We start from the raw sequence: 23,655 nt of genomic DNA on the forward strand, positions 1-23,655 counted from the left end.
AAAAAACGTAACGTTAGGTGAAAACAGTACTAGCTTTTAACAATAAAAAAAGATTTGTAGAAAAGAGAGATGAGCAATAGTGTTGTAAATGGAACACATGAATTTGTATGTGAGGCATGGTTGGGATCAACCTCTGGCGGAATATTTATGGGAGATGACCCATTGAAGCATTCGACTCCTCTTCTTCTTCTTCTTATATCTCTCGTCTCTTCCCTCTCTTCCTTCTTCCAAGCTCTTCTCCGTCCTCTCGCAAATGTCGACTTTGTCACTCAAATTATGGTATTCTAATCACTTCATTCTTTCACACCATTATCCTACGTGATTTTTCTGTTTGGTTATAAGAACATTTATATAGAATAGTATATTAATGTTTATAAAATGTTTATAATGTATGAAACAGGCTGGGATATTCTTAGGCCCCTCGGTTTTGGGACAAAACATAAATTTAGTGACAAAACTTTTCAACACAAGAAGCTTCTTCATTATAGAATCATTAGAGGCAATATCCTTCATGTTCATCTCATACATAAGCACAGCTCAAGTAGAGGTGGGAGTAATAAAGCGAGGAGGCAAGGTCGCAATCATCAATGGGTTCTCTCTTTTTCTGTTTCCTTACGTCGTTGGCTCCTTGGCATGCACCATAATCACTAGCAACATCCGTGGAAGCGTGGCGAAAACTAAGCCAGGACAGCTCCATGATATACTGACAAACCAGTCGGCAGTGTATTTTCAAGTGGCGTATTCGGTTTTGTCGAATCTCAAGATGCTAAACTCGGAGCCTGGAAGGTTAGCCCTCTCCTCCATAATGGTGACTAACTGCTTTGGCTGGGGTTTTTTCCTCCTTAAAGTTACCTTTGACAGTTTCTTGCAACACAAATACTCCAAGACTAATTATCTCCATACCTTCACAAAGGTATGTGAGTTGTTTCTTCTTCCGTTTGTGTTCGCAATCTTCAAAATATATTTGACAAAAAATGGTATAAGAATAAGATCTCTTCCGATTATGATAAACACAATAAATTTAGCATTCAAAACCAGAAAAACAATTGACTTCCTTGCTTTATTGCATCTTCGTCATTATATTTAGCACTGTAGAGGTAAACACATATACACTTTATTAAAAACATTTATTTGCAAATGATTAGGTACTACTGATTGTTGGTATAGTAGTTGTGTGCCGACCAATATTCAAATGGATAGTGAAGAGAACACCTGAAGGAAAGAAACTAAAGGCGTCGCGTCTATGCATCATCTGCGTCATGTTGTGCACCACCACTTTCCTGTCCGAAACCGTAGGGTTTCCTTACATAGTCGGATCCGTGGCTCTCGGTCTTGTGACTCCTAAGACGCCTCCTCTCGGTACCGGTCTCACGGACAAGATCGGTTGTTTCTGTTGGGCGGTTCTTATGCCGTGTTACGTCATCGGGATTGGTCATAAAGTCGATTTCTTTTTGTTCGAACAAGGCGACGTCATAACTTTGGAGTTGCTTTTCTTTACCATAATTGCTGCAAAGTTTGCTTCCATCGTCCTCCCATCGCTTTACTTCAAGGTTCCTATATCATACGCCGTGATAGTCGGATTCATTGTCTGCATACAAGGGATCTACGATGTCCAAATCTTCAAACAGTTGTTGAACTACGAGGTACGACTAATTTAGTACATATATATAGAGAGATCATTCTTTATGTATCTAGTAACCGCTAGACAAACATTTATATGGATATATGCACAATAACGTACGGTTTAACTATATATTGTTTTAAGGGATGCAGAATATAAGCCAAGAAGCATTTGGGATAATGGTGGTATGTGCGATGGTTCACTCGACCATTTTCACGGCCATAGTAAAAAATCTCTACGGGTGGGTGCAGCGGAAACACATCACTTTCAGGCGACAAACCGTTCAGCACTACGAGCCAAACAATCCTCTCAAGATCCTCACTTGCTTCTATCACCGCAAAACTGTACCTTCCCTTCTCACCATCTTGGAGCTCTCTTCTTGTCCATCGGGGGCTTCCATCGTTGCCGTCAATCTCGAAGAGCTTGAGCACCACAACGTCCCTCTCCTCATTGAACACCATTCCGGTCACAATGACCCCTCATCAATGTCCTCCAGCCGCAGAGATCAGATCTGGAAAGCCTTCGAGAAATTCGAAAGGGGACACGTTTTGCAAGAAAACTTTTCCGTCGAGTGTTTCACTGCAGTTGCGCCGAGTAAGACGATGCATGATGATGTCTGCGCCTTGGCATTTGACAAAGAAAGTTATCTCATCATTGTCGGAATTGACAACGGGACTGCAGCAGATAGAAGGCTCTGCCGCAACGTCCTAAATGTCTCGCCTTGCTCAGTTGCGGTCCTAGTGGACCAAGGACGGCTTCAAGATTTCAAGAACATGGGAACGACGACGAAGAATGGGTCAATGAGAATCAACGTGTGTTCGATATTCCTTGGTGGGGCGGACGAGCGTGAGGCGCTGGCGTTTGCGGTTAGGATGACAAACCATCCGTGCGTAAATCTAAACGTTTCTTAAGCTTGTGGACGGAGAAAACGTCTCGCAACTAAACGACGTCATAGAGAGAAGACTCGACTCCATAGCGATCCAAAAATTCAGTCAAGACACCATGAATCAATACAATTTACGAGAGGTAATAAATAGTATTAAAAGTCTTGTTCATGACTTGTTTTCTCAGGTTGTCAAAATCCGGTTTAGTTTGACCCTTCGGGTTTTGGTCTTCTTAGGTAAGGATAGAGGAAGCGAGTGATATAGTGAACCTACTGAGGGAAGAAGGAAACAACTACGATCTAATAATGGTTGGGATCAAACACGAAGAAAGCTTCCAAGTACTTAAAGGATTATCGGTGTGGAGCGAGAATGAAGAGCTTGGAGAGATCGGAGATTTGCTCGTTTCAAGAGATCTCAAGCTCACTGCATCAGTTTTAGCCGTACAACAACAAGTCTCCTCCGTCGTTGAAGAGAGATTCATGGCATAATGTTGTTATAACAGTTTTTTTAGGAATTGTTTGTGGGACACTACTAGGTCATTTATTCTTTTCAGGAACTAAAACATGACATATTTTACAACAAACGCCTTACATAACTTTATTTGATCCTCGTATTCGGTTAGTCTTCATGGTCCCATAGATCTGCTACGGTACGGTACGGACCTTCCGTCTTGTTCACGAAAAGATCCTCGCCGTCCAACACTCGTTTCTGCATCGGAGGCCAAAGAAGACCAAAGTGTGAACAGAGGATCAAAACAGAGTGGATAAGCAGATAAGACAAACAAGTGCTCTGTTTCACCTGGTCAGGGATGCTGTTGAGAGCTTGGAAGTCCTGTTCAGGGATAACCCAATCAAACACTTTAATGTTCTCTTTGATCCTGTCTGGATTCAGAGACTTGGGAATGACGCTTGTTCCTCTCTGTATACCCCATTTCACTAGAACCTGTCCCGGCGTCTTATTCAGCTTCTTCGCTATTCTATCAACTGTCTGATCGTGTATCAGATCTCTCCCACCTTCTTGAGATCCCAGTGGCGAATAAGCCTTCAAAGGTTTCAATCATGGATATAAAGATCACATCAGATATATTCATAGTCCCTTCACTTTAAGCAGTAAATATTTGTCCATATATATGCACCAAGAAGCATATTAGTACTCACTGTAACATGGATGTGATTCTTCTTGCAGAGTTCGAGCATTGTATCATTTCTCCAACCAGGATGCATTTCCATCTGAGTCCCCAAGATGACAGACTCAAAACATAAGATGTTAGATGAAATCACACATGTGACATTAAAAACATATATATATATATATATATATATATATACCTGGCAAACGGAAGGGATCAACTCAGCAAATCCTAGAAGCTTATTGAGCTTAGTGACAGTAAAGTTACAGACTCCGATATTCCTGACAAGATTGTCCTTGGCCAGCTTCTCCATTTCTCTCCAAACACCTTCCATGTCAAAGTCAAGAACGTCCCCTGCCTTTGGTGGCCTACTAGCTCCTTCTCTTAGCCGAAAAGGCCAGTGAATCTGCACAAATTAATTGAACGGTAAAGAGAGAAAGAACAGTAAAAATTAATAAAGACTACAACATACTCAAGAGTAAATAACATACCAGGTAGAGATCAAGATACTCTAACTGAAGCTCTTTAAGGGTATTTTGCAGAGCAGGACGCACTCTCTCAGGAGATAGCTCCGTGCACCTTAATTCACACACACATACCAATGATCTCATGAAAAAAATTATCAAAGGCGACGGTAAAATTAATCTATTTCTTCTTTAAAAGTGATATACTACCAAAGCTTGGACGTCACAAAGAGGTCCCTCCTTTCAAGGCCAGCGTGCATCGCCCTCTTTATTCCTTGGCCGACCTTAATTAAAAGAGTAAAACTTGTTTACATTTAAAATTAAAAACATTCAATTACAGACAAAACAAAGAAGTGAGAGATGTAAACCTCTTTCTGATCACCATACTCCCAAGCTGTATCTATGTGCCTATAACCACCCTGCAGCATTCATGCAAGAGTATTTACTGGTCGATAACAAGTCAAGCTGTGCTAAATAACAAAACTGATATTATTTTGTACATAAATAACCGCAAGTAGTACAATAAATCACTGATTCTGATCAAATGACTTACCTCGACGAGTGCAGTGACAACTGCGTGGGTGGCCTGAGACCCAGATCGCCATGTGCCGAGTCCAACGGCTGGGATTTTGTGGCCGCTCAAGAGCCGAAACGACTCCATATTCTGCCCTTCCGCCGTAAACGTGGCATGAGCCATTGCTATTCTCCTCCTCCTTGTTTTTTTTTATTTATTTTTGTCTCTCCAGCGAGAGCTTCGCCTCTAATAGACTGTTTAAAGCCCGAATATACAACGCGACGTGGCAGATTCCGGATACTCCGGAGTATGAGAAGGATATACACGCGGCGGCTGTAGGCGGAAGACAATCCATCTCGGAGCCGCGTGTCTGAGTCTGTGTGCCAACCCCATCCTCCCTCACCGCACTTTTAGCTTCATATTTTATTTATGAAAATCAATTTAATCATATTTATTTTACTGATCATGAGTCCTGATGTTTATTAGTATTATTGTTTTAAAATTCTAAATCGTTAAATATGTTTATATAAATTCGTATTATTTTTATTTAAAAAACGTTTTATTACTCCATTAATGAAGTTAATTACTAGGAATTTTAGGTTTGAAAAAAAAATCAGTTTGTAGCAAAATTATTTTTTGGTTAATTGAGAATAATCAGCGTAATAAATAAATTATATTTTTATTTTTATAAGAGTTGCAAAGTCTTTGACTGGTGGACTGGTGGTGGTGGTTTGATAGTGAAACCTAACCTAAACCCCCGCTACAGGCTACAGCTTAGGCAAATGGAGTTCCATAACAATTCCGTTGACCAAAAAAAAGAAGTAAGAACAATGTATGGGTTCCAACAAAAAAAAAAAAAAAAAAAAAAAAAAAAAAAAAAAAAAAAAAAAAAAAAAAAAAAACTTATGGAATTATAGACTGATTTTGTAAGAGACCGAAAAAGAAAAAGCTGCTTTTCTGGATTAAAGAAAATGACCAATTAGGTTTTTATTAATCAAAATTTGTAATACAGACCGATTCATTTCCTCAGTGTGCAATGACAACCGGTGAGAAAACATTCTCTTAACGTGTTTGCGACCGCACGTACAAATGTTTTTTTATTAAACAAATGCACCACCAGGCACCAAGTACAAAGAGATATACACTTTATTGTCACCTTTTTGATTGTCGCATTGATATAGATTAGTTATATACTTTTGTTTAATTATATAGCTTATGCATGTCCACGTCTGGAATCTATTTCAACTCGAAGTTTTTTTTTTTTTGGGTCAAATTATATCAACTCGAAGTTAAAAATGGTAAAAGTATGAGAAAAAGAGGAAGATGCATCTCCTTTTTGATTTGTTTGATAGAATTAGAATAGCTTTCACGGTTCACATTTTTTCCATCTTATATAGTATATATTAACATTTGTTTGTTAGCTAGTATTAAATTATATTGACCCCCACTTATTCTGTGATTAAGAAAATTTATCAAGACAAAAAAATAAACAATATTCCTCATCAGTTTGCTGATCATCATCATGGCCTATGATACATAATTTGCATGCCATGATTTGACAACACATGAACCTTTAAAGATAATATATTATATTTTTACGTGTTTTTTTTTTATATGACTAATTTTTTTGTTTTCACTCCGAGTTTATGGAGGAAAATTATAGGCAAAAGAGAAGTTATTAGTATTTTACTATTTTTATTTGTTTTTTTCGTTTGCACAAGGAAAAAAATTGGAAAGGACTTGACTAAAAAAATTCAAAATATATTGCCGAAAACTGAAAACTTTATTTAGTATCTTTTTTATATATAAAAAAAAAAACATTTTGAAGAAGAAAAGAAGAGAAAAAAAAGGTATATTTAAAAATTTGGAGTTACAAAGCTCATCAAAAATTTGGTGTCGCTTAGGTAAAAAAAAGGTGGTCAGAGAGTTCCGTGGCTCTGGGCTTGTCACCGTCTTTCCATTTCCCATAACTCATCACCTCTCTGTTCTTCGGGCTTCTCTCATCACCTCTCTGACTCACCAGGTTCGATATTCTTTGTTGATTAAGCTCAATATATTCCCAGTTTTGCTTTCGGATTCTCCTGCATTTAGGTTTCCACTACTTGTCTATGGCTTTTTTTCCCCCTAGGTTTTTTTATATATATAGATAAATCCGGCAACCTGGTTGTGTCTACTCTTTTCCGGTAACGATGTGTCGAAGCGGGTGTTTTTTTAGTCCGGCACGTCGGATTTTTCACTCACGCACCTCTTGCCTAGTATCTATCTCATCGCATGCTTCTTTGCTTGTTGTTGATTTCTCGAGCAATGTTGTCAATTTCTTTGTGTTGGATTGTTTGTTTTACTGGATTTGACAAAAAAACTCTGCGCTTTTGTTTTAGAATTCCCAGCTGATTGGGGTTTTGTGTGTGTGTGTGTGTTTAAGTTCCGTGGTGGCTTCTTCGCTATAGCTGAATCTAGTTGTATACATTGTTTGTCTTGTGTACCATCATGGAAACTTCTTATGTGATTTTGTAATTTCACATCAATTGCTCCTTAGGCTGCCTGTTTCATTCTATTTATACACTTGCACACCATGTGTTTGCAGTTTTTCCTCCTTCTCTTGTGTTTTTGTTGTGACTTTGTCTCTCTTGATTACTTGCTTACTTTACAATGTTGGCTCAATAGACCCGTTTCAGTTAATTGTAAGGACTCGATTTGTTTTACTCTGTGAATTATTGACAATCTAATCTTTTACCCAGCATGGCTCAACGGAGGGGGAAAGTTTCATTCAGAAACCTGACGAAAAGTCAACTAGGTGGTGTTGTATTTGGCTGCACTAAGAATACCATCAAAGAATGTATGTCGAAACAGCTGTTTGGTGAGTCTTCTTCTTAAGCTTCTTCATCTCCCATGCTTCTGCTCAACTCAATATAGCTGTTTGTTTGCTGTCTACTGTAACTCTCTGCTTCTTCACTGTTGTATGCTGATGCCCTTTATCGTTTTATTTCCGGCAATGTTTGTATCTATGATTCGGCTTTACTGTACAGCTTTTCATTTTATGTCTCTGGTGATTCAATTTTTCACGTTGCTGGATGTTGTTAGCTTGTTAGCCGTGCTGTTTCTACTTTTATGTACATGCTTCCTGAATCCGCTGATGGTTTTGACAGGTTTACCCTACAATCACATTTCATACGTGCAGAAGATTGATATAGGTTTACCGTTGTTTCTTTTCAGCTATTCTGATCGTACACTTCATGGCATTTTTGAGGCTGCTGGTTCTGGCCAGCTGAATATTGACCCTTATGGCTGGACCTCTGATGGTTCTGACAGAACTTCGTATCCTGCACAGGTACCAGAGGGAGATTTCATCAGTTTCATGACTATGTTTTTCTATGATATATTGGATCACGTATTGTTTTCAGTAGGCATATCCCCTGCCCACCTTTTCCATAACCAGTATATGAATAATGGTCTTTAATGGTTTCGCAGGTTCAAATCAGTATGAGGTTACAGTGTGAACCACTTTCCGAGAAAAAATTTAAACCTGCAATTGCAGATAATTACTACAGTCCTCACCATTTTTGGTTCGAGCTCGATCATTTTCAGGCTAGTAAGCTGATATGTCTGCTAACTTCTTTTGCTGTGAAACCTAAACCACCCATGAATACATCAAACACAAGACAGATCTTTCACTTGATTGAAAAGAAGGAGAACAGTGATGAGACTAAGCCTTCTGAGAATAAACCAGTGGATAGCTTGGAAGTGCCACTCAGTTCTGTCATGGGATCTGACTCCTCAGCTGCGGCTTCTCATCCTGGTTTCTCTGAGAATCATCCAGACGTACACGACCCCAAACAAATTGATAAGGAATATGTTCTTGAGAAACCGAAAGATCTCGCCTTTGATCATGGAGAGACTAGTCTAATGAAAACAGTTGAACGAGCCAACATTCCCCCCCTGCAAGAACTTGGAAGACAGAGATACATTTGAAGTGGAAACATATTCAGAAGGGAAAAGTGATGGCAGTTCTCTTGTCTCATCTCTTCTTCCCCATACAATAAGCCAGGTACGTTGGTACTTATTCACACTAGGTCTCCAGTTATAATACCTGAAATGTTACCTCCTATACAAGTCTATGTGTAAATCTGTTAAGAGCAACACTTCTCCTATATTTATTCTCAACGGATAACGGGAAACATAAATATTAATTCAGGAGAACCCCCAATTCTCTCAGCAAAAATATACAAGTTTTAGGCAACTGTCACGTCTGTTCCTGCTTTCTACTTATAACCATCTGAGCTGTCAATTATTAACTGTGTAGAACTGTCTGTATTAGCTATCATATCGAAAGAATTTTTAAGAAGAAACTGCTCCAAGATAGCATCTGTTCCAAAAACTACTTCTTATTGATGATATATAGTTGACTGAGACTTATCATGTATCTAGGGCGTATAAAATTTAATGGGATCATATTGCATTTTGCAGTTGATGCATGAGGTGAAGGAACTCAGGGCATACGGGCTGGAAAATTCAACCAAGATGTGTTACTTGGAAGAGAAGCTGGTAAGATTTTGTTTACTGTTATTTGCATTTTGTGACATCAATGATTTCCCACTGAGCGATCATAGTCTGTGCACTATAATCAGGCTTTGACGTGTGAAAAGTATCCGTTTCAGTAGAAATAAATTCTCTGTCATTTTCAGTTAGATGTTCATTTCGATACCTCTTGTTTTTGGAACCCATAAGCTCAAAATTTCGTGGTGAAGAAACCATGACATGACTTTTCGATTTTTGGTATTTTAGGACGAAGCACACAAGGAAATTCATAGATTGAGAGAGCGGTGCAACATGCTGGAGTCTATATCAGGTTCTTTAATCACCAAAGCTGGTGATAGTGGAAGGGAGATCCATTCACCTGATGATTCAAACTTAGATCCAACCGAGGCAATTCTTCTGTTGGGCGGATTTGATAAAGACTCTGAAACATGGTTGTCATCAGTGGTTTCATACTTTCCATCCAGGAATGTTGTAAAGACTCATAGTTCAACGAGTTGTATCCGTTCAAATGCTTCAGTGGCAAAATTGGATGATAAAATCTACGTCTTTGGAGGTGATGATGGTGGCCTTGGCTGGACCAACACAGGTATGCCCTCTCTTTTCTTTATCTTTTTTTTCTCTCAAGACTTGTTAATTATTTAGTGCATTAGAGCCTGTATAAGGCTCACCTATAAACCTTTCAGATTTTCTTAACAAACATCCAAAACGGAAATTGGTTAGCCAAAGCATACTACTGTGGCTTCCAGCAAATTACGGTGAAGTGAGGTGTATCGATTTCATGCACTTCACTTCAGCTGTGTGTATTTTCGCTTCTATTTCTATCTAACCAATATTTAAACCTGACCTTTGATATATGTTTTGACTCTTTCTTTTTTTTTTTTTTGGTTGAAGTTGAATCATATAACCAGACTGATGGCCAGTGGAGCTTGTGCCCCTCCTTAAATGAGCGAAAAGGAAGTTTAGGTGGAGCCACTTTGGATGGAAAAATATTTGCAATCGGAGGCGGGAATGGGACGCAAAGTTTTTCAGATGTTGAGATGCTTGACCCAGATATAGGGAGATGGATCATAACAAGGTCAATGGCAAAGGAGGTAGATGTTCATAGTGAAAAATACTCTCTATTTCGCTGACTTGTACTTTTCAAGTAAGAAGTCTCAAGGATAACCTTAGAAATGTAATGTAGTTTATGGTTTCACTCATCTACTGGGTATAACCCTTAGCAAGATGATACCTTGAATTTTCTTCATCTCTATTCTCTGGGTTATCATTGTTCTGTGATCTCAGAGATTTGCAGTGGCATCTGTGGAGCATAACGGTTCAATTTATGCTGTCGGTGGTTTTGATGGCACTGAGTACCTGAAGTAAGAACATTAAATACTTCGTTTATGCTTTTTTGAGTTCTTTCTCAATCTTGACACTGAAATGTGAAGCTAACAAGAAAGAGATTATTGGAACTCTCTCTCTCTCTCTCTCTCTCGTACTTAAACAGCACAGCTGAAAGGTTTGATCCTAGAGAGCACTCGTGGATGAATATTGCATCGATGAAGTCAAGAAGAGGCTGCCATTCTCTTGTTGTTCTGAACGAAAAACTGTAAGCTTCTTCTCACCATTCTTTTCTTCTTTGATAGTAACAACCACACGGGGGAAGTGGAATGTGTGATGATCTTTTCAACAATATATAGGCTTTACTGAATATGAATGGTTATATAATTTTTGAATGAGAGAAAAATTTATCAAATAACAAAGCACCCTGCAACATTTACTCACTAACTTACTAGAATGATATCATTTGTATGTTTCTGTTTACGCGTGAATTTTGTTTTTTATTTTTATGTGGTGTTTACGTTGACAAATTAACAAAGAAATATTGGTTAAGATGTTTAAGGTTGTCTTCTTCATCTGCACTTTTGCAGATATGCGATTGGTGGGTATGATGGTGAGACTATGGTATCGAGTGTTGAGATCTATGATCCAAGGACAGGGACATGGATCACTGGAGAACCGATGAAGGAGTTAAGAGGATATTCAGCAGTTGCAGTGGTTAAAGACTCAATATATGTCATCGGAGGATACAAAGGGGAAGGAGAAGACATATTAGACACTGTACGAGTACGATTAGTTCTGAACTTTAAACGAAGGTAAAACAACAGTTAGCATAATCAGACATACCGTTTAACCTGGATCATGTGTGTGTTTACAGGTTGAGTGTTTCAAGGAAGGTGAAGGATGGAAAAACGTGCCTTGTTCCTCGATCGGTAGGCGTTGCTATCTATCGGCAGTGGCTTTGTAAATGAAAAACTTTGAAGCTATTTTCTTTGGTGGCTGTGTAAGTCATGATGAACTCATGAGAGTCGGAGAGCCATTCGTATGCCGTAGTGTTGGGNTTATTTAGTGAAGTAGAAGCAATCTGGAAAAATAGATTTGCTTCTATAGAAAAAAACATCTTGCCTTGGTAACCAATTTGGTTCGTTCGGGTTCGTTCAATTGGCAGCCAATTTCTAAACTGTAGTCGTATAAGAAAGAGTACAACAACCGCAACGTATCACGAAAACAAAAAAGAAGCGTTTAAAACAATCTCACGTACGAATACGATACGAGGAAGCAACGATGGACTTGGGCCTAAAGCGAATAATTACAAAAAGGGTTTCAACCTCAAGGATAAAATGGGAAATTCCAGAGTGGTCTTACACTTCTTTATCCGCTTCACTAAAAAGAAGAAATTGGCATCGAGTGATAGAGAAGAAGAAGAAGATGCCGTGCCTCAACCTCTCAACGAACGTTAACCTCGACGGCATCGATACATCTTCGATTCTCTCGGAAGCTTCCTCCACCGTCGCCAAAATCATCGGCAAGCCTGAGAATGTAATCTCTCTTTTTCTCTCTCGATTTTAACTTTTTAAATCGTTTCGTTCTGCTCCATCGTTGTTCGAATTTTGTTTTCATCCTTTATTTTCTCCTGAGATTATCCTTGTGTGCGTATTGATCTCATTCTTCACATAATGAAACCCTAAGTAATTTTAAGTTTATGATCTGTTGTTTCCTTCTATTTTATGAGCCGTTCACGTTTTCTTGACTTGGTTGTACGTACAGTCGTGGTGTTCTATTTGTATACCATCAAGCTAGGCTTAAAAAGATGTAAGAGGGCTTGTTGTTGCTGTTAATCGGCCTTATCGATCGCAAAATTGCATGTGGGGGTTCGTCTTTGTATTTTTTTTACCACAATTTCTCTAGGCCATTACTGACCCCTTGATTGCTCAAGTTGTGTTTTCAAAAAAGAGAAACAACAAGTCGAAGATTGCTTGGTTTATGTTAGTGATGCTTAAATCTTTTTGTTCCTGACATGTTCTTTTTCTAGATCGTTATCTGACTGCACTTCTTATTTTGTTGTTGTAATTTGCAGTATGTGATGATTGTGTTGAAAGGCTCAGTGCCTATGGCATTTGGTGGGACCGAGGATCCTGCAGCTTATGGTGAATTAGTCTCTATTGGTGGCCTTAATGCTGATGTGAACAAGAAGCTAAGCGCTGCTGTTTCCGCCATTCTCGAGACTAAGCTATCAGTGCCCAAGTCTCGATTCTTCCTCAAGTTTTATGACACCAAGGCAAGCTATTCTTTCCCTGAAAACTTGTTTTGTTTGATGGAGTAACATTAACATAATCAAATGTCATGTGATGAGTTCCGGCGTCCATGTCTCATTTTCATTGTTCGTTGTCTCTCTAGGCCCATCAAAGTCAAGAATATGCACAGTGTTTACACGCTTTACACCAGCACTACTAGGTCATGAATAGGGAACAAATACATCTTTTGTGTGTAAGTTCATCATAAGGCAGACCTATAACTTTTTTACTCATAAACTAGGCAATATAAACAATTAGATCAATTGCAGAAACAGTTTCCACAATTCTAAACCAATCTTTACACCCACACTATTGTTTGTTTTTGAGTTATATACGAGGTTCTACTTACCTAAATCTGTTCTCTAACGGGTATGGTAGATCATCATCTAGAGTGTTTATGCCTTATAACCTACCTGATATATCAAATCACGCATTTCTTTTCTCTTCTGGTTCTTCTTGCAGGGATCCTTCTTTGGTTGGAACGGGGGCACTCTCTAATTCGGTGGCAGGTGTGAGATAAGTGTGACTGTCTTGCAATGTATGAACGTATTCCATCGTTTCTATGATCTACTCTCATCGATCAAGTAACTTTTGAATTATTTCTCGCTATAAACATATCTAACGTTTGGTGGAGTTGCGTTAAGAAATAACAGTTCTGTTTTATGATGCTGCAACTTAGTACTATGGTTAAAAAAAAGTTAATAAGTTTGTCTTTTCTACCTCGTTATATGTTTAGATTTTGAAAAAGTTATAAAAAGATGGTCGAATCATATGTCAATTAAGGTCTGAACTTCGTAGCTCAAATATAAGACTTGAGTGTTGTAAGTTGTAACACAGTGTTAAACGGCAACCCTTCCTTTTTTCCGATGAGTGAATTGGATTTCAAGGGTTCTGACATGTTTTTTTTTTTAAAAAAAAGGCATAAACATTGTCACGTCTCTTCTACAGTTCTACTATGACGGAGTAGTAACATTGTTTAACATGTACGAAGGAAACTTCGTATCACTTGAACATTAATGGTCAAAATTAAGAAGAATTACATTAGAATATTGTGTAAACTTCAAATACAGCAAATGGTCACACTTTAATTAAAAAATGGATCATCTATCTATTCTATTCTATCAGGTAAAGCAATAGAAAATCGAAGTTGAAAAACGCGTAACCGTAAACCTATAAATACACAACATTAGGCGTAGGCGTTGTATAGGTGGAAAAAAAGGTCTCGATCTGTAACTACACCAATCTTCAAATCGATCGTCCAATTCCTGATCTTGGATCTTTTCATCTCGAAAATTGAATGGTGTCCACAGATCCCCATGTGCTCCCGGTTTCCACCACCGCAACGGCCACCACCACTCAGCCACCGATCGTAACCGCTGTGGTTGAGTCGCAGCCTCCAGCCGTCCGTGCCTTCGTCAACGGCGTAACCGAAACGGTTCGTGGTAGTCTGTCTCGTAGCCGTCCGTGGTCAGAGCTCCTCGATCGATCCGCCTTTACCAAGCCTGAATCTCTCGCCGATGCCGCGACACGATTCCGGAAGAACTCGTCTTATTTCAGGGTGAATTACGTCTGCATCGTCGCTCTGATCCTAGGATTCTCTCTTCTCGCCCACCCGTTCTCTCTAGTCCTCCTCGTATGCCTCGCCGCTTCTTGGCTCTTCCTCTACCTCTTCCGTCCAGCGGATCGTCCTCTTATCCTCTTCGGACGATCATTCTCCGAATACGAAACTCTCGGCGGCCTGATCCTCTCAACGATCGCCGTGATCTTCTTCACCAGCGTTGGATCTGTACTGATATCAGCTCTCATGATCGGAATAGCAACAGTCTGTGTCCACGGGGCCTTAAGAGCTCCCGATGATCTCTTCCTCGACGAGCAAGATCCTGCCGCCGCGGGATTCCTTTCGTTCATCGGTGTCCCCACGACCTCCTCCGCCGCCTCCTCAGCCCCTTCCCCCGTATAATAATCTACCTACCGTTCTCAGAAACTGGGGTTTTTTTTTTTTTATGTTGTTTAGAAATTTACTTGACGGTGGAGATTGTTGTTAATGTAAATTCTGCTGTGCCAAAAGTTAAAATAAAGCCCAAAGTTGAAAAGGGATTTAGTCTTTTCAAAATCCCATCTTGTTAAAATAAAAGCCCAAAGTTAAAACGACGCGACTGATACATGTATTATTATTTTCGGCCCATATAATTTTCAACTTTCCCGCCTCTCTCAGATCTTTTTGTTTCATTTTTTTGGGGAAAAAAAAAAATTAAAATTAGAAAAAGAATAAATGTCAGCACTCATCATCCTCTCATGGCGTCGGCGTGGGGGTAGATAGAGGAAATACAGAAATCAGGAAGTGAAGTTCTTGGAATCGACAGAATCAGATAGAATAACAAACGAATCGAGGAAAAGTTCGAAACCCTAGAACTGAAAGATATGTCGACGTGGCAGTTATTTCCCGATTCCAGCGGCGATGGTTTCCGGTGGGAAGTCGCTGGCCGGATTCTTCAGTCCGACTCTGATGATTCGACTCCAACTCAGGCGCTCGACTTCACAACTCCCCTACCTTCCATGCCCGATCTCTTGCTTCAAGGTGATTCTACATCTCTTCTTTTTTTTTTTTTTTTTTTTTTTTTTTTTTTTTTTTNTTTTTTTTTTTTTTTTGTGTGGGTCATAGATAGGATAGGACGCGGAGATTAAAAACTATGATGTTTTTGGATGCATCCCAAAGGATGCTCGAAGCTTATAGAACGGGAAGAATCAATGCCCACGCCTGGCGAAATCCCAATGTTCAGGACTGGGCTGGGGAAGTCTGTACCTCTAAAAGAGTCTTCGATTGCTAGAGCCAAATCCCTTTTAGCTGTTGGAAATGTTGCCTCCTATTCAGGTACACTCGATTCCCTCATAACGCCCTTTTTTCAATAAAGCAATTTTTTATAATTCGCATCTGTTGTTCGATTTTTTTTTTGGATGTGACTCATTCAGGTTGTTTCTTAATTTTCGTCAGTCATCACATGATGTTTGTGACATGAGTTCGAGAAAATCTTTTGAATGTTCCCTGTTCTTTAGATTTGCAGAACACTTATAGCTCAAACTCCCAAATGCGAGCAGTTGATACACCTGGAACTTTGCCTATGTTCACAACGGCTTTAGGCAAATCCGTCCCACTGAAAGAGTCTTCAATGGCCAAAGCTTTGTCTATTCTTGGCGGTGATAAGATGAATGACTCAGGTGTGTTTTTATCTCCCCTCTTCTCTAAATTCTTGTTTCCACTACGCTTGTCTGCACATTTATATTTTTCAACTTTTTTCGTTGTGCTATTCCATTCAACTTCCAGTTTAATTCTTTGTGGTTTGTGATCTCCAACTTGAACACTGTTTTTTTTAGTTCGGTCGTTATCACCTGATAGTGAACAATTAATCAACAAAACCATCTTGCTTTTTTTAAAGGGAATGACTTTACAGTTGATATGTTAATAAGCTTCTATTTGATTGTGCAGCCAACGTTCTTCCCATGGAGAGTGGGTTTGGTGTTCCCAACTCATTTTTCCAGACAGCTTCTAACAAGAAGGTTAATGTATCTTCTGCCGGTTTGGCAAGAGCCAAGGCATTGCTAGGACTAGAAGAAGATGATTTGAATGAATTTACGCACGTGAACCAGTCGCCTTCTTCCCACCGCCAACATGAGTGGTCTGGATTAAAAACGCACGAGGAGTTTGATGCTTTAGCGGTTCAGCATCCTTCAAGAACTCCAGGAAAATTTGAGGATCATGTTTCAGGGAAGATGTCTGAATTCCTAAATCCATCTTTAAAGGTTGCTCCAACAAAGTTTCAGACTGCTGATGGAAAATCATTGTCAGTGTCCGCTGAGGCATTGAATCGTGCCAGAAATCTTCTTGGAGACCCTGAATTAGGGACTTTATTTGATGATGTCGCGGCAGGTGATCAATTTGTTACACCACAGAAAGATGAAAAGTTAGGTGATATTGCTATAAACAGTGGAAGCGCCAATACAGTCTATACTGCTCATGAAGAAAAAACAAGCAACAAACATACGTCAAACAGTTTTGTATCTCCTCTTCGGTCATCTTCAAAGCAGTTTAGATCAGTGAAATTGGAGAACCTACCTTTAGGGGGTAATTTGATCAAGAAATTTGATGCGGCTGTTGATGAGGCAGACTGTGCTCTGAATATCACCAAACTTGCTACACATGGACTATCAAATAACAGGCCTTTATCATCAGATATGGCTGTGAACAATTCCAAGGAAAACGGTTTCAATCCAAGAGCTAAGCAGTTTGGAAGGCCAGCCGACCAGCCACTTGTCGATATAACAAATCGCGCTATAGCTTATGCAAACATTAAACAAGAGAGTACCCAAAAGAAAAGGCTGGGAAAGACAGTCTCCGTTTCTCCTTTTAAAAGGCCAAGGATTTCCTCCTTTAAAACTCCTTTAAAGAAAACTGATCTGCATGCTTCAAGTGGTATATGATTTTCTTTTTGTTAAACAAATGTTATGTTAAGTTATTTTGCTGGTTCTCAGATGTATAATTTTCTGTGTCCTGTCTAATTTCAGGTTTGTCTGTCGTATCTTCTGATACACTTAGTTCCAAAAAGGTACTTTCGACAAGATATCCAGAAAGGTCTCCAAGAGTATATATTAAGGATTATTTTGGAATGCATCCAACAGCTACGACCAAGGTAAATCTTTTGTCCCTTTCACGTGTTCCTGACTTGTATGTACCTTTTTGTTTTTAATTCACTGAAATACACTTACAATGTGGATTTAGATGGATTATGTGCCAGACCATGTCAGAAGGATCAAATCAAGTAATGCAGATAAATATGTATTCCGTGATGAGTCTTCCTCAAACATGGTTGGAGCTGAAACTTTTCTTCAAATGTTGGCTGAGTCTGGTGCTTCCTTACAACATGCATCGAGAAAGTAATTCTCTGTCTCTTGTAATGTTTCAAGTTACCTATGTTATCTGCTTATTATGTCAAATAACATCTGTGACTGTTTAACTAAATTTTGTGATTCTCACTTTATTATATAATTCTGTATCTAGTAACTATCTATCGTTATATATGCACTAGGTGGGTCACTAATCACTACAGGTGGATAGTCTGGAAGCTTGCATGCTACGAGATATACTACCCAGCAAAATGCAGAGGAAATTTTCTGACAGTCACCAATGTTCTGGAGGAACTAAAATACAGGTTTCCCAGTCTCACAACACATTTCGTTGTTATTTAAGCTCGTGCAAAGTCTAACATGGTAAATCTACCAACATAGATATGAGAGAGAGGTCAATCATGGTCATTGCTCTGCAATCAAGAGGATCCTGAGTGGTGATGCTCCAGCTTCTTCAATGATGGTGCTCTGCATATCAGCTATCAATCCAAAGACCAACAATGATTCTCAGGAAACACCTGGTTCTGATAGTTGCAGCAATGTGAAAGTAGAACTCACTGATGGGTGGTATGAAATTGCTAGTGTTGTTTTGTTACCTGTTTTCTTGTCTCCTTCCTAAGATTTTTTTTTTTCTCTAAATCACAGGTACTCGATGAATGCTGCTCTGGATGTGGTGCTAACAAAGCAGCTAAATGCTGGAAAATTGTTTGTTGGGCAGAAGATTCGAGTAAGTTATTTTCTTGAATTTTTGTTTTGCAAAACATTTCTTTGGTTAGATCACTGACTTACAGCATGCTTACGTTCTTATCTCTTATCTGAAGATCCTTGGGGCAGGACTTTCTGGCTGGGCTACCCCAACATCACCTCTTGAGGTTTCTTAGACTTTGAATTTTATAAGATTTTCTGAAACCTTCCTATGTTGGTTTCTTCATAGTTTCATATAACCCAACTTTCAGGCAGTAATTTCAAGTACAATCTGTTTGTTGTTGAATATTAATGGGACATACAGAGCTCACTGGGCAGACCGACTAGGATTCTGTAAGTAGCTTCAAACCTCACTAGATCCTTTGAGTTGCTTATTTCATAGTGGTTTTGTGCTTTCATATTTTTTTTCTTTATATTGATTGCCTCTTGATCTCTTCTTCAAGGTAAAGAAGTTGGTGTCCCTCTGGCTTTCAACTGTATCAAGTGCAATGGGGGTCCAGTGCCTAAAACGCTAGCTGGAATCACACGAATATACCCCATACTATACAAGGAAAAGTCAGTATAATGTGTGCTTGTTAATGCAACTTGGTCTCCTCTATGCTTTGTCAATGACTTATATTTTCTTGGTACATACAGATTAGCTGAAAAGAAGTCAATAGTTCGATCAGAGAGAATGGAAAGTAAAATTATCCAGCTGCATAATCAGAGGCAAGTTTGTCAGTTGCCGAATTTCCATCACAACTGTAGAGAGCAATCTTTAGTAACATTTATGTGATCAATTTGGCATATGCATCTCTTGTCTAAGAAGTGTCATGATTAACTCATCAAAGCTAGAACAGTTTGTTACATACAGCAATGTTATGTTTCTAAGGGGCTTTGGGACTGAAAGAAAAAATATTCGTATATAATAGGAAATACGCCAACAAACGACCCAAAGATTGCAGCTCCTCATGGTTTATTCTCATTCTCACCTCCCTTTTTTCCTGTTTCCTTTAGGCGCTCAGCTCTTGTTGAGGGTCTTATGTGTGAGTACCAGAGAGGAGTCAATGGATTTAACAGCCAGAACGACACTGGCAGCGAAGAAGGAGCCAAGGTCTTTAAGCTGTTAGAGACAGCTGCTGAACCTGAACTCCTAATGGCAGAAATGAGCCCAGAGCAGTTGACATCTTTCACTACATATAAAGCGAAATACGAGGTAAAATATAATTGGGTTTTCTTCATAAATCAATTACACTAATTAACTGCTTCACTCTGAACCTCAGGCAGCAAAGCAAATGAAGATGGAAAAATCAGTAGCAAATGCTCTGGAAGATGCGGGCTTAGGTGAAAGAAATGTCACCCCATTCATGAGGATTAGGCTTGTTGGACTGACGAGCTTAAGTTATGAAGGTGAACACAATCCAAAAGAAGGCATAGTAACAATCTGGAATCCTACAGAGAAACAGGTATATTCAAATGCCTAAATCTGATTTTTTCATCCACAATCTAAAAGAAGGCACTTCGTCAAATGGCTCATAATTTTACACGAACCTTGTCCATATGAGCTTAGATGGAACATGGAGTTCTAAATATAAGCTTATTGGAGTTTCTGTGGACTGTTGCTGATATCAGAAAATAGTTACCATCATTGTACTGTTGCATTATAAGCGTCATCGATTAGCTTGAGCAACCTTTTTCTTGTAGAGATTCATAAAACAGTTTATTGTTGTCTACTACTGCTGTGTCAGAGAACCGAGCTGACAGAGGGAAAAATATACATAATGAAAGGGCTAGTACCAATGAACTCAGATTCAGAAACACTTTACTTACATGCCAGAGGGTCTAGCTCAAGATGGCAACCTTTGTCTCCAAAAGCTTCTGAAAGTTTTCAGTAAGTTGTTTCGTGGACTCTCTTTCGTAGAAACACTGGATTCTATCTCATTAATGTGTTTAATTTCCCTGTGTTCCAGGCCCTTTTTCAACCCACGTAAACCAATATCTTTGTCAAATCTTGGTGAAATTCCTTTTTCATGGTTTATTCTCAATCCAAGCTTTTGATAAACACTCTTTATCACACTTACTTTGCTAATTTATACCCTAACATCTCTAATTATGTCCTTCAATGAATTTGACATCGCTGCGTACGTTGTATATGTTGGAGATGCATACACGGATGTTCAACAAAAGAAGCAGTGGTTGTTTGTGACAGATGGATCCACCCAACATTCAGGGGAAATCTCAAACAGCCTTCTTGCTATAAGCTTCAGCACCCCAGCCATGGATGATATCTCGGTTCCCCACATCAGCCAAAATTTGGTTGGATCCGTGGTATGTACAAATTTTAATATTGTCTAGTTTTGCACCGAGAGAGATAGGCACCAAGAGAATTAATGTTTGTGGGTCGCAACTTCTGGCAGGTTGGATTCTGCAATCTAATAAAAAGAGCAAAAGATGCGAGAAACGAAATGTGGGTTGGTGAGGCAACAGAGAACTCAGTCTACTTCATAAACGCAGAAGCTGCATACTCGTCTCACCTCAGAACTAGCAGTGCACATATCCAAAAATGGGCTAAGCTCTCTTCTTCCAACTCTGTGCGTTCTCTTCAATTTCCTCTTTCTATAATTGTTCTGTTTAAAAAGATTAGATTATTATTGGGTTTGCGTATATTAATTTAAACCATCTTGTTTTGCTCTATTTCAGGTCATCCATGAACTTCGGCAAAGAGTCCTATTTATAATCGGTGCTTGTAAATCACCATCATGCTGAAGGTGAATTATTTATCTATCTTCTTAAATTTTGTCAATAAGTCCTAAGTTGTCTAACCTTGCTGATTGCTGGATTGTATATATTATAACCACTATGCGACATAATTTTGGTACAAATAAACAAATCTTCCTACGTAGTAGGATCAATCAGGTGTGGTCAAAAATTAGGATCGGTTTTGATCAAATTTTTATTTTGTATATATTGAAAAAAAAAATGTTACATCAAACATAAATGAAATGATGAAAAAAAAAAAAGGTTTCATTCATTTAAATGTTCACAAAAAATGGTAAAGCAATTGATTCCAGACATCAGGAACTCCAGGTACACACCAATGGGTACAATCTGAATACGATGCCGGATTATCCAACCGGTCTTTGGTTAGAGGTTCCCAGAATTTCCGGTACACCGATGGATGACCATCTTTACGATACTCAGACAACTGAGTGATGTTTATAACTGAAACCTTTGGTCCCAGTCTCTCTAAAACTCTCTTCACCATCCTCATTGTCTGAATGTCTGACCCACTTCCCCAATAACTCTCTTCCTCTATCGGTTTCTTCTCCCCGTAGCAGTTTCCTTCGCTTCCCGGGCTCCACTCTCGGCTCCTGACCAGTTCCATCAGCTCGTTTTAATGCGGAACAAACGACTAGAATCAATCAATCATTTTGATGGGATAAGTAATTTTGTTACCACTGATGCGTAGGGGACATTGTGACAAAGAAAACCCGCTTTTTCTTTGGATCGACATTGTTAGCAATCCAATCAGCCCAAGCATTCATCGCCATCTCCATTCCCTCTGCTCCTTTCACCTCCTCGCATGACCCTTTTTCTTCGCTGCTCCATCTTTAGTTCAAAAAAATATGCAATGAGTAGCCAAATTTTTGTTTCTTCCCCGTATAAAAGAAAATGATGTGTATATTACCTACTTACCTGATCTTGACTGGGTCTTGCCTCCACCATAAGTAGGTGTTGAAGATTAAGATATCAGCATGTTGCCACTTTGATGCATGCTTAAGAACTGAATCAGGTCGTATAATCCGTTCGTCCAATCTGTGATTTACAGGGTCATCAGAATTCGATTCCACGAGCAACGGTGCCCAGAGAAATTCCACCGTGGCATTGTAGTCCTGCGAGTACATACACGAACCAGAAGTAACCAAAGGCACCAAAACCCCCGGCACAAAGAGGCAAAAGAAATGTGTGTGTTTGTTTATTATTATTATTTACCTCAGCCCTGAAAATGGTGAGGTGAGCGTTGGGAGACATAGACTGCTTGTCACGTGGAATTACAGACTGTAACAGACAAACCATTGATATCCATTGGCCTCTGTTTAATGAGTCTCCAACAAACATCAATCTCTTTCCCCTCAGCTTCTCCCACATTTCTGTCACATTCCATCTACCACAGATAGATAATTTGGTGGAATGAAACCACAGAGCAATTAGCACCAAATTCCAAGAAAATGGTACCAAGAAACAGCAAAAATCTCAAACAAGCAAGCAGCAAAGTGATTTGAACCAAAACCTCTTCAGGTTGCAGGAATGAGGTTGCCATCTCCAATGCTGATAATGCAAATCCTTCCGGCCGTGCTTCTGACAAGCCAACTGGTCAGACATGTAAGGGCAGTCAGATTCCTTGTGCAAAGGGTAGGATGAATTATCAAAGACCCATTTCCCAGAGAAGACATCACAAAGATCCTCCTCCTTTGGTCCACCAATCTGATGAACAGGAGGGTCTTCTTCTTCTTCTTCTTCTTCTTCTTCTACGTAGGGGTCAACCAATCTGATGTTCTTCCCACTGTACTCTTTCGTGGAGTTGCATCTGCTGAATCTATCCAAAACCTCTGCAACCCCACACAGAATCCGCCCAAATTTTGTAAGCATCAGAGGAAGTAGAAACTAAGTTGGAAATCAAATCAGAAGAAGAAGAAGAAGAAGAAGGAAGAGTTTACCAAGAGGAGCTCCCAAGTTGCTATTGGAAGGAAGATTAGGCTTGACGAAATTGAAAGTGGAAGAAGAAGAAGGTTGACGGAGAATTTGAGAATGACTGGTCGTGGCGGCGTGGAAGTGGATCTGCTGAATGGTACGCTCGTTGAAGAGAATCATAACGGTGACGACGAGCATAAAGAGAAGACCAGCTAGTGGAAGCCGACTCTTCTTTCTGCTGCTCCATCTCTGCGACATCGGACACTTTTCTCTTTAGGAGAGACGAAACTACTAATGAGAGTAACTAATAAGAGTAGGAAGAAATCATCAACTTCTTCTTCTTCTCCAAAGCTCCGGAATTTGCTTCAGCTTCGATGCGACTTAGGAGTTACGATCCTCTCTCTCTCTCTCTCTCTCAGCACCACAAACAAAGCATATATTAATTAATTAGTTAAAATATTTACAATAATAATAAGTTGGTTTTTTTTTTTTTTTTAATTAAAACCCCAATTGGTTGGTTTTTGACGTTATTTACCAGATCCCATCTTTCTCCAGTTCTCCTCTCTGTATTCATTCAATTGTTGAATCCATCGACATCTGAGCTGTTCTCTTCTT

At 39.3% G+C, this 23,655-nt stretch overlaps 5 protein-coding genes and 2 pseudogenes across 9 annotated transcripts; 5 read left to right on the plus strand and 2 right to left on the minus strand.

Moving 5' to 3' along the window:
- LOC104737787 lies at positions 70-3,013 on the plus strand (annotated as a pseudogene).
- Positions 2,916-4,853, minus strand: LOC104734135 (aldose reductase-like). Of its 2 annotated transcripts, none has more exons than XM_010453647.2 (8): positions 4,652-4,853; positions 4,467-4,517; positions 4,309-4,382; positions 4,126-4,213; positions 3,834-4,040; positions 3,663-3,755; positions 3,304-3,546; positions 2,916-3,213 (listed from the first exon to the last, which is right to left on the minus strand). In XM_010453647.2, the coding sequence occupies exons 1-8, from the start codon at positions 4,793-4,795 to the stop codon at positions 3,124-3,126; spliced, it is 990 nt and encodes a 329-aa protein (XP_010451949.1). In that variant the 5' UTR covers positions 4,796-4,853; the 3' UTR covers positions 2,916-3,123. The 2 variants fall into 2 exon arrangements, with proteins under 2 accessions (XP_010451949.1, XP_010451950.1); XM_010453648.2 differs by having other exon boundaries at positions 3,663-3,734; positions 4,652-4,852.
- Positions 6,516-11,493, plus strand: LOC104734136 (annotated as a pseudogene).
- On the plus strand, positions 11,852-13,547 carry LOC104734137 (macrophage migration inhibitory factor homolog). 2 transcript variants are annotated; one of them, XM_019234897.1, is made up of 4 exons: positions 11,852-12,010; positions 12,549-12,749; positions 12,869-12,958; positions 13,228-13,547. In XM_019234897.1, the coding sequence occupies exons 1-3, from the start codon at positions 11,900-11,902 to the stop codon at positions 12,923-12,925; spliced, it is 369 nt and encodes a 122-aa protein (XP_019090442.1). In that variant the 5' UTR covers positions 11,852-11,899; the 3' UTR covers positions 12,926-12,958; positions 13,228-13,547. The 2 variants fall into 2 exon arrangements, with proteins under 2 accessions (XP_019090442.1, XP_010451952.1); XM_010453650.2 differs by lacking the exon at positions 12,869-12,958 and having other exon boundaries at positions 13,228-13,486.
- LOC104734141 (PRA1 family protein B5-like) lies at positions 13,770-14,871 on the plus strand. The gene has a single exon (XM_010453658.2). It carries the CDS (start codon positions 14,063-14,065, stop codon positions 14,723-14,725), a length of 663 nt encoding a protein of 220 aa, XP_010451960.1. The 5' UTR covers positions 13,770-14,062; the 3' UTR covers positions 14,726-14,871.
- LOC104734139 (protein BREAST CANCER SUSCEPTIBILITY 2 homolog B) lies at positions 14,985-21,298 on the plus strand. Of its 3 annotated transcripts, none has more exons than XM_010453652.2 (20): positions 14,985-15,343; positions 15,482-15,637; positions 15,820-15,981; positions 16,250-17,233; positions 17,326-17,450; positions 17,540-17,694; positions 17,847-17,969; positions 18,046-18,231; positions 18,310-18,391; positions 18,486-18,536; positions 18,621-18,702; positions 18,813-18,924; positions 19,006-19,077; positions 19,366-19,564; positions 19,632-19,814; positions 20,097-20,239; positions 20,319-20,362; positions 20,510-20,676; positions 20,766-20,939; positions 21,049-21,298. In XM_010453652.2, exons 1-20 carry the CDS (start codon positions 15,187-15,189, stop codon positions 21,112-21,114), a joined length of 3,423 nt encoding a protein of 1,140 aa, XP_010451954.1. In that variant the 5' UTR covers positions 14,985-15,186; the 3' UTR covers positions 21,115-21,298. The 3 variants fall into 3 exon arrangements, with proteins under 3 accessions (XP_010451954.1, XP_010451959.1, XP_019090441.1); XM_010453657.2 differs by having other exon boundaries at positions 14,991-15,343; positions 20,319-20,378; positions 20,469-20,676; XM_019234896.1 differs by lacking the exons at positions 20,766-20,939; positions 21,049-21,298 and having other exon boundaries at positions 15,001-15,343; positions 20,319-20,381; positions 20,510-20,600.
- On the minus strand, positions 21,357-23,298 carry LOC104734138 (protein trichome birefringence-like 35). Its single transcript, XM_010453651.2, has 6 exons — positions 23,067-23,298; positions 22,640-22,958; positions 22,342-22,513; positions 22,045-22,241; positions 21,805-21,957; positions 21,357-21,719 (listed from the first exon to the last, which is right to left on the minus strand). Exons 1-6 carry the CDS (start codon positions 23,296-23,298, stop codon positions 21,389-21,391), a joined length of 1,404 nt encoding a protein of 467 aa, XP_010451953.1. The 3' UTR covers positions 21,357-21,388.

This window comes from Camelina sativa, chromosome 13, assembly GCF_000633955.1.
Source record: "Camelina sativa cultivar DH55 chromosome 13, Cs, whole genome shotgun sequence".
NCBI lineage: Eukaryota > Viridiplantae > Streptophyta > Magnoliopsida > Brassicales > Brassicaceae > Camelina > Camelina sativa.

Bases quoted from the DNA above. Each gene is read 5' to 3' on its own strand.
- LOC104734138 (XM_010453651.2), bottom strand. From the start codon at position 23,298: ATGTCGCAGAGATGGAGCAGCAGAAAGAAGAGTCGGCTTCCACTAGCT. The intron at 22,242-22,341 runs GTAAATAATAAT...ATGTACTCGCAG, and splicing joins TCACCATTTTCAGGGCTGAG to GACTACAATGCCACGGTGGA. The intron at 21,720-21,804 runs GTAACAAAATTA...GGAACTGGTCAG, and splicing joins ATGTCCCCTACGCATCAGTG to GAGCCGAGAGTGGAGCCCGG.
- LOC104734137 (XM_019234897.1), top strand. From the start codon at position 11,900: ATGCCGTGCCTCAACCTCTCAACGAACGTTAACCTCGACGGCATCGAT. The intron at 12,011-12,548 runs GTAATCTCTCTT...TGTAATTTGCAG, and splicing joins TCATCGGCAAGCCTGAGAAT to TATGTGATGATTGTGTTGAA. The intron at 12,750-12,868 runs GCAAGCTATTCT...TTGTCTCTCTAG, and splicing joins TCAAGTTTTATGACACCAAG to GCCCATCAAAGTCAAGAATA.
- LOC104734135 (XM_010453647.2), bottom strand. From the start codon at position 4,795: ATGGCTCATGCCACGTTTACGGCGGAAGGGCAGAATATGGAGTCGTTT. The intron at 4,518-4,651 runs GTAAGTCATTTG...TGAATGCTGCAG, and splicing joins TTGTCACTGCACTCGTCGAG to GGTGGTTATAGGCACATAGA. The intron at 4,214-4,308 runs GTAGTATATCAC...GTGTGAATTAAG, and splicing joins TTTGTGACGTCCAAGCTTTG to GTGCACGGAGCTATCTCCTG.
- LOC104734141 (XM_010453658.2), top strand. From the start codon at position 14,063: ATGGTGTCCACAGATCCCCATGTGCTCCCGGTTTCCACCACCGCAACG.
- LOC104734139 (XM_010453657.2), top strand. From the start codon at position 15,187: ATGTCGACGTGGCAGTTATTTCCCGATTCCAGCGGCGATGGTTTCCGG. The intron at 19,815-20,096 runs GTATATTCAAAT...CTGCTGTGTCAG, and splicing joins GGAATCCTACAGAGAAACAG to AGAACCGAGCTGACAGAGGG. The intron at 20,379-20,468 runs ATGGTTTATTCT...AATTATGTCCTT, and splicing joins CTTGGTGAAATTCCTTTTTC to CAATGAATTTGACATCGCTG.